The following is an 8,437-nucleotide window of genomic DNA, read 5'->3' as shown; positions in this document are numbered from 1 at the left end:
TGACTTTTTTTTTTTTTTTGGTTATGCCTCGTGTAAAATTTTTTTCCTCTTTCATTTTTCACACTTCAACGCTCGCCTTTGCCGTGCCGACGAATCAAGCTTCGTTTGCCAAAGCCAAGTGGCCTTTATGTTTCGAATGAAGAAAAATGAGAATGCCCAATGCCCCGGGATAAATACGAAAGAAAATATGGGCAATGGCCCTCTGGCGCAGTGGTTGCGGCAGACAGGAAGGAAGCGCAGCGAACCGCGAAGCCACGGGCTCCGAGAGAGGTGCATACGTAATTACAGGCCACAGGGAGCTTTATAATACGTAGCTGTTTTATGCTGCAGTGGTATACCAACCAACCATCCTAGGCTCCGCTACTCTCACAGCTGTCCTACGGAGTACTGTACTGTGACGACGAGAGACTGTGAACCCTACACTCTCGCCTATACATATATACTCGGTGCACACGTCTAACCTAACCTCACCGGCTGACCAATCTTACCTACCTACGTATCTATATACATACGGGACCGACTTACGAGAGGACGACGCCATCTTGCGCAAATGCACACGCCAACCGAAGGCGGAGCCAAGTCGGTAGGGTCTCTCGCTCGTTCTCTCGGCCCTGATGAAACTGTTGCTGCTGTTGCTGCTGTTAGTGCTGCTCCTGTGTCGCTACTGCGAAAAATACGAAGCGGCAGAACCTGCAATCCCGACAACTGACCCGACGACTTGACCCCTTGCCGTCTCTCTTAGCCTTCCTTATACGTATTATTCTCTGTCTCGTTCTACGCTATTTCCTCCTTTGCTCTTGGTACAATTTTACTTGGCCCTCTCTCTCTCTCTCTCGCTCGCTTCTCGAGTAAACCGAAGCGTTACGCGAACGATCCGAAGACCCGAGTACGATCGGCTTCGGATAGCCCCTGGTGAAATTGCATGTTATTACGAAGAAGCTGGAGGGCACTCTACCGAAATGAGACGTTATTTTCTTTAGGAACTTCACGGAACCCACCCTCGTACTCTTGCGCCGGTCTATAGTGTAGACGGTATACGGTATATCAGGCTTTCATGATTTTACGTTAAAGCAGTCAGGCTTCGTTTCGCTATTTCGTGACTGCTCGAGGTACGTGCCTCGTGTTAATGTTTAATCTGTATACGGCTATCTGTGATATCAATTAGACGCTGGAAGCGTCGATAAGAATTGAGAAAAATCGAATTCTCGACGATTCAAACCTGTCGCGACAGGTAGCAGTGTTTCCTATAGGCGCGTAGGCAATTCACCATTGACTGCTACGAAAGGCACGTAGTGCCGCGCGCATGCGCAAGGCGACGTAAAGCGAAGATAATTAATTTGAGTGGAGTTTGACGTTGAAAGTGTTTTAATGAATTCTATGAGTTTCCATAGCGCGTTACGAATCGCTCGTGCGAATCGCTAATCATTCATTGTACCACAACGAAGCGAACGTAACTATAGGAGCGCGTATTCGGCTGTGTTTGATCGCCGGCTGCATAATATGGATCTTGATAAAAGCTACCCAGTCGTGCTGCTTTGTAGCTCGTTGTGGATTCAGTATGCTTCTCCTTCTCTCCCTCTCTCTCTATCTCTCTCTTGCACCCTGTAATTCGGTGCTGGTGGTTGGTAACGGTACGGAATGTTGGCTCATCTCGTTAAGCTAAAACTCCGTCGGCTTTCATTATACTCGGCCACCTTGATTATATTCGTTGTCTCGTTGCGCCACGTCCGCCGGGAGAAAAGACCCATCGCGCGGCAGTGCTTGCCGGGATCTCAGAAATGGCAGTTGGAAAATCGGCTGGAACACCGGCGGAAGATTAATTCAGTATGAATACCAGATATATGTATATTTAACTTACATTGGATCGTAGTATGGTTATATATACGTGTATATATGGGATTGCTATGTCCTGAGTTATTGAGTGGATGAATATTCTCGCGCGCTCTCTCTCTCTCTCTCTCTCTCTCTCTCTGGCTCGTGTGTCTCTGCGGTTTATGCAAAATGACCGGACCGGATTACAAGACAGGCCGATCGATTACCGTAATAAATAGTAAGAAATTGTCATATAGGTAATTACTATTATATACGTAGAGAAGCAGTCACGGTTACGCGTATGAATAAATGTATCTATTCGTAGTGTGTTTTTCTTTTTTTGTTTCATTTTTTTTTAAATCCTTTATCTATAAATTGCATACACAACTCAGTTGACTAATCCATTCATGTCGTCGGGATTCTTGATATATGGATCCGGTCTCTTCGTATAGGTATGCGTTAATACCGGGTGGCTTCTGTACGCGAGTTAAAGGATGATGGTTTTGCGGTTGGGTAGAAATGAAATTGTCCAATAAAAAGCGTGTGCTACGGGGTTGGTTAGGGAGGAAAAAAAAAATTTAGGAATTTAGAGTAATCGCATATATTTTTTTTTCTCTATTTATTATACGCGTTCGATCGTCGTTCACGATGAAAACTATAAACGCGCCCGGCGAAAAGCCAGATGTTATCGGGCGCCGTTCTGATCTCATACGTGATATAATGGCGACTATCTGCATTTTTCATGCATATTCATGCGCGTTACGCGCCTACACGGCTAAACCATGCACGCGGGCTGTGTAGCTGAGGCGGCGTTTTATGCGAGTGGATTTGTTTGACGTGCGTCAAACAGGAAGATACGTATGCGTATCTATGGATACGATTAGTACGTGTTACACGTAAAAAAGTAGATTTTTTTATTAATTTAAAAAAATTTTTATTCAGTAATACGTGTAACGTATGGATATACAATTGTCTGGCTTTGTATGTCACGTGTATATAGTATACCTGCAAGGTCTCGATTCTCTCTGTTGTATATTTTATTTCTCTTTCGGTGCCAGGGTAAGTGATGCTGGAGTCCAAAGAAACGTGTCCGAAGCAGCGAGTGAGGAAAAGCCGGCGCCATATTGGAACCGACCTGTTTTCATCCTACGACCTTTTATTTCTATGACTTTTTCCGCTCGCCATTCCTCCAGCGTAGACTAAACAGACCTCGCGCCGGCTCTAATCCCCTTGTTCGTTGTGTACGGCGAGACAGTGACGTCTCGACATTGGTATACTCCTCTGTCGCTTTTATTATACCAGAAAGGCTCTGCGCTGGAATTCTCTCCTGTTGACATTCGGAAAAAGTGCCTGCGCGCTCGCTGCGGTAAGGGAATAAATGTCGTGGGCCGGTCGGGAGTTCATGACAGCATGTAATAGGGGCCTGGCAGTAGGAGAGCAGAACGGGGCACGCACGGCGTCCCGAAGAGGCGTCGAGCACACAGTCGTCGGCCATTGCTGTTGAGCGAAGCAGCGCTTTTCGTTTGTCTCGTGGCGATCCGGCGCAAAAGATAAAAAGTCTGTACCGGCAAAAATATATCGTCGAGATAACGCGGCCGAGAGTTATGTCAGCTCGTGAGAATGCTATACGGAACTGCGCGGCGGTTACTGTGACGGCGGGCTCCGGGGAACGGGGTTACGTTGGCTGTGCTCGCGGCGGCGGGGTTTAAAAAAAATTTGGTGAAATTGCGTAAAAACGGTCCCGCGAAATTACGGCCACGCTTAGCGGAAGGGTTAGAGGGCAATAAATATCGTTGGCTATGGGAGTTTTTATTGCGTCTGCCCGGTACGCGAGAAGCGTCGTGTCTCTCTCTTTTTTTCACCTTTTTTTTCTCTCCTCGCTTTTTCGTTCTTGCCCTCGCTTCTTCGACTTCGTTCCGAGGGGGGAAAACGCGTTCTGTGTACGTGGAAAATTGTGCGATCAAGTGACATTTGCATTGTAGCGAAATACGGACAAAATATTTTGATCACTTGGTTAACCTCATTTCATGTAAGTCGAACCACTTTTTTATATTATTTTTGCATGCTCTCACGATTCACGGCTACTCGTCTGACGCGTAATAAATTATCGTGAGCTTATTTTTTTTTTGAACGCGGGAGATACGAAATACGTCGAGGCCTGGGTTTAAGGTTAAATTAATGCTCGTAATTCAGCGTGGCTGGCAAAACAGTCTTGTTATCAGCGTATGCCGTGAAGGTGGCGGCGAGCGCGCTCGCAAGAACTACTCGATATATCGATCGGATGCTCAGACAACTTCACTCTATAACGAGGAACCCCGATAGAAGTCTAGTCGAGTGTCTTGTATACGACTCGTATGGTAAGGTCTGACGGTGGCAGCAATGTTGCTAGACGAGACAAAGAAAAGGTGTTGGTCGAGGAAGAAACGAAGAAGGTAGAGGTCGCTGGTGTGACGGCTACGTGCAGGATCTTCCTGACTGTAACGTAGTAGCTTGTGAACACGCGTGTCCCATTCCAAATTTCGCCTCATTCGCGTTTTCTCGGATCAACCCTCTGTGCAAGTTGAAAAGTAATCAATATTCGTTCGAGCGAATATAACCTGCTTACGGGGAACGAGCACGTAGGTTTTACCTTGCTTTGAGAAACGATAGGAAATCTCTTGGAGCAGCCAAGTAACAGAGTGTGTCCTTACGAAGTCTTTCCGCTGATTTTTATCGTCAGGACGAAAATCGCTAACGAACACGTAATTACGCCGCGATAAGCATACATTGCTACCGTGCGTTAATGTACAGTCGAGTACATTCGTTATCCCTGACTTGTACTGTTGTACCGAGCATGATGGAGGGCATATACCAGAGCCCACGTACATAACGTCCAGCGAACAGCTGTATGCTTTTTCTGAATCCATTTAATTAAGACGTGCCGCAATTAAGCAATTTTGCAAAATACCCACATTTCACTCGCTCCAGTGTATCCCTTCGCGAATTTGTCTGAAATGTTTTTTCTCGTCTTCTCTTCGCATGCTTATACCCCGGTGTAATTCGCGTTCAGCGCGGTGCACCCGATTGACTGTTACAATTGCCACGTTTCGTAGAGGGCGACACCGTCGGTTTCTAATGCAGTGATCTTGATCGCCTTTTCCAGGTAGAATGTCGAGCAGCGGCGTGACGAGCGGTCCGGTAAGCCAAGTATGCAGGCCGCACTTTCACAGTTCCGTACTTCATCCGTGGCTACCGAGCACGAGTCCGGACACGTCGAAGCCCTGGGGCTTCCCGGCGACAACTGCCTCGAGCGGCGGCGCTTCTGGTGCCGGTGAGGACAAGCCCCAAAGTCCCTTAGGGTCCTCGTTACCGGCGACCTCGAGCAGTCTCTCGAGTCACGGTGGCGCCGCCAGCGGTCATCACTTGTTCTCCTTTCCACCGACGCCACCCAAGGACGCCACCCCCGATAGTATTACGACGAGCACTAGCAGCACTACGAACAATAATAACAGCAGCAACGCGGCGAACAACAACACGAGCAGCAACAACAACGGGAGTTCTCTTGGTTTAGGCAGCGGCGCGAGCGAGTACCAGGCAGCGGTGGCGCACGCAGCCGTGATGGGGGCCTTCATGCATCATCAGGACGCCCTGAGTGCGACGTCGGGTAGCTCGTGCGACGTAAAGCCCTCGGTGATGCTTGGACATCATCACGGGGCCTCGTCGCCGCCCCATCAGCACAACGGGTCCAACGGTTCCGGTCAGGTGAAGCAGCGTGAAGGTAATAACCAATCGACGAGCTCAGTGAACCAGGCGACGAACCAGCAGGCGAGCGCCAATCAGCAACAGCAGGACTACCAGAATCAGGGCGCTACCTCTCCCAGGGACTCTTACGCGACGTCCCACCACACTTCCGGATCCCAGTACGACCCGACCGCCGCCTACAACATGTATCAGCACCTACAGTATCCCAGCCACCATTCCCACAATCCTCACAACGGCTCCTCCCTATTCTCCGGATCCCATCACGCGACCACCGGGGTGCCCGGGGTGAGTCCGGACGCGAAACTCCTCGGATCCCACGGGAACACCCCGAACTCGCCCGGTTCCCAACAACAGCAGCAGCAAAAGCCGAGGAACAAGTCCAGAACGTCCGCCGGTAAGCGGGAGCGATTTTTTATATTTTTTTTTTACCTTATATATACATATGTAACTTTTTTTTGTTTTATTTCCTTAACACGGTTCACTTTCTTACACTTTCGTTTCGTCCAGTTACGTTATTCTTTTATCTCTTATTCTTTTCTCTCCTGTCTTTCCTTTACTTTGGACTTGCTTTCGTTTTCTCTTCGTTCGTTCATCTTGGTTTTGGGTTCTTTTATTATTTTATATTTTACTCATTCGTCTCGTCCGATCCATGAAAGTTCGCCCTGCCCGGCATATACAGAATTCGCGTATGCGCACTTTACAGTGCGACCAACGATCCTCGATCGATGACCCGGTCGTAAGTAGATCTCGCGACAATAGGGATCCTATGATACCGGCAAGGGCTGATTTTCTCGATTTGACTTATTTTATGATTTAATCAAATCTACGAAAAGCTTTCGGTGGCGGTCGTTTAACGCTTACAACGTAACACGTTTAACACATCACGATTATTCCTTTTTGACCTTTTTTTTTTAATCCCTCATTTCCCCCCCTCTCATCTTCACTCATCCCTCCTCTATTTATTTATCCCTTATTACGGGCGAGATGCTCTCACGTGCAATTTGTATTACGAACGTGAACACCAGAGAATTTGTATTTTGCCTTACACAGTTTATTAAAAAAAAAAAAAAAGAAAAAAAAAAAGAAAAAAAAACTTTTTTCAGTGGCACCCACACGAGAACGCGCGCACCTAAGATAAAAGAGAACACGAACACGAATTGCACCTTTTTATCGATGTGGTGTGGCTACAATTTTTTACACTGCAAATTTTCCTCAAATGAGTGTACTCGTTTTTTTTTTCATCTTTCTGTCGCTCTCTATATATATATATATATATCTCTCTATTTCACTCTATATATAAAAGAAGAAACCTAAATGTCTATCTCTCGTTTACTTTTTCTTTTTTTTCTCTTTCAATGGTGCACCAGTTGTCACTGGCTAAACGTTAAAACAGGAATGACGGGTCATAGGTGTTCGATCACTTCGTTAATCGTATTTACGTTTTTGCCGTTCATTTCGCGCAAATTGTTGCTCCCGGGTACCGTTTAATGTGTACCTATACTCCGTTACCCGCTACTTGCCGTTTTCAATGGCCGAATAGGGGAAAAAAAGTGGCTTAAAAGCGAAACGCTTGAAAAATGCCGGATACGCTGATTGCTGTAATTGTTCGAGGCTATCCCGCGGTAAAAATCCTAATTCCGGGAACAATGGGTCTCTGCTTCACGGCACGGAAGTCTGCTAATTAAATGACTTACAACACATAAGCCGTCTGTGCGACGATGCTGCGAGTTAACAGTGTGACTACGTGCCCGGTACAGGATTACAAAGACGTTATCGATCACCATGAAGATTTTGTCGGACAGACGTGTATTATCTTACAAGATATAAAAAGAGAGTAACAGTGGTAAAGTGTAGTAGCCGGACGCTTAACAGACCGAAGCTATGGAAGGACCAGGAGAATAGGAATGTTGAGTATAAAAAAATGTTGAATGAAAAAAAAAAAATGTTGAAAAAACTCGTATACCGGAAGCGAAGAAAAAAAATGTGTCAATTTCTCCCATAATCGCGGAATTGTCGAAAAAACAAAAAAAAAAAATGAAAAAATTTGGTTTCAATTTTACATTTTTTTTTCCTATCTATGGATAAATTCCTGACAATCACTTTTTTTTTCCTCCCCCGAACACTCAGCCGGCCGACTACTGCATTATACAGTGGCTATTTACAAGCGCTGGCTCTCTGTATACCTCTGAAATGAGAGAGTCCGTAACACCTCATACTCGTAAGCGTTATGGTTTGAAAGGCTAGCGTCGAACTGTCCGCCCATCTCGTAAGCGAGCATAGGTGTTCAATTATAGCAATCGTCGGATCAATAACCCACTCACTGGCAGTAGTAGCGTCCCGTACGACGTTCGGCACGGTACAACTTTTCCAATGGTTAAACCGTCGTATTACCATAATTCAGTGTTACGGTTTCACGAGAAATAGACGACAAGCACCATAGGCCCAACATTCACTATCAACGTCCGTCCATAAAAAACGATCGAAAATTCTTGCATTATGCCGAATACCTAATATTTCTGACACGAAAAAAAATTTTTTTTCCAAAATATATCAAATCATATATATTATATCAAATCCCCGAAAAAAAAAAAAAAAAAAAAATTTTCTCACCACTTCCAATACCCGTAACGAGCTTGGGTCTTCCAAACCAATAGACACTTATGCGCTATCACCCTCAGATCTATCCTAGTAAAACCCAAATCGTATTAAGCCCGCGATTCGCTATAGGGGTAAATAAGGGAGGAAACGTTCTCCAATTAGTTTCAGACTAAATCAACCCCGAACGACAATTATAAACGCATTAAAGGCCAGAAGGAAGGTCCAATCCAGAAGTGTTCTTCGTGACGCGTATTGTTTACGACATATGATTAGACTACCCCCCCCC

General features: G+C 46.0%; 1 protein-coding gene across 10 annotated transcripts in view; it reads left to right on the top strand.

The window, feature by feature from the left end:
• The window catches only part of LOC107270687 (GATA-binding factor C), a 52,798-nt gene that overhangs the window by 10,223 nt on the left and 34,138 nt on the right, over positions 1-8,437 (top strand). For 7 of the 10 annotated variants that reach the window (XM_015745925.2, XM_025087974.1, XM_015745921.2 and 4 more), the window contains exon 3: positions 4,955-5,947. In XM_015745925.2, coding sequence (XP_015601411.1) covers positions 4,955-5,947 — 993 coding nt within the window. Of the gene's footprint in view, positions 1-3,026; positions 3,842-4,954; positions 5,948-8,437 lie in introns of those variants that run through there. The other 3 variants (XM_025087975.1, XM_015745927.2, XM_015745926.2) reach the window with 3 other exon arrangements.

The sequence above is a fragment of the Cephus cinctus genome, unplaced genomic scaffold (genome assembly GCF_000341935.2).
Source record: "Cephus cinctus unplaced genomic scaffold, Ccin1 Ccin1_scaffold0806, whole genome shotgun sequence".
NCBI lineage: Eukaryota > Metazoa > Arthropoda > Insecta > Hymenoptera > Cephidae > Cephus > Cephus cinctus.
This window is presented reverse-complemented; position numbering and strand designations above follow the sequence as displayed.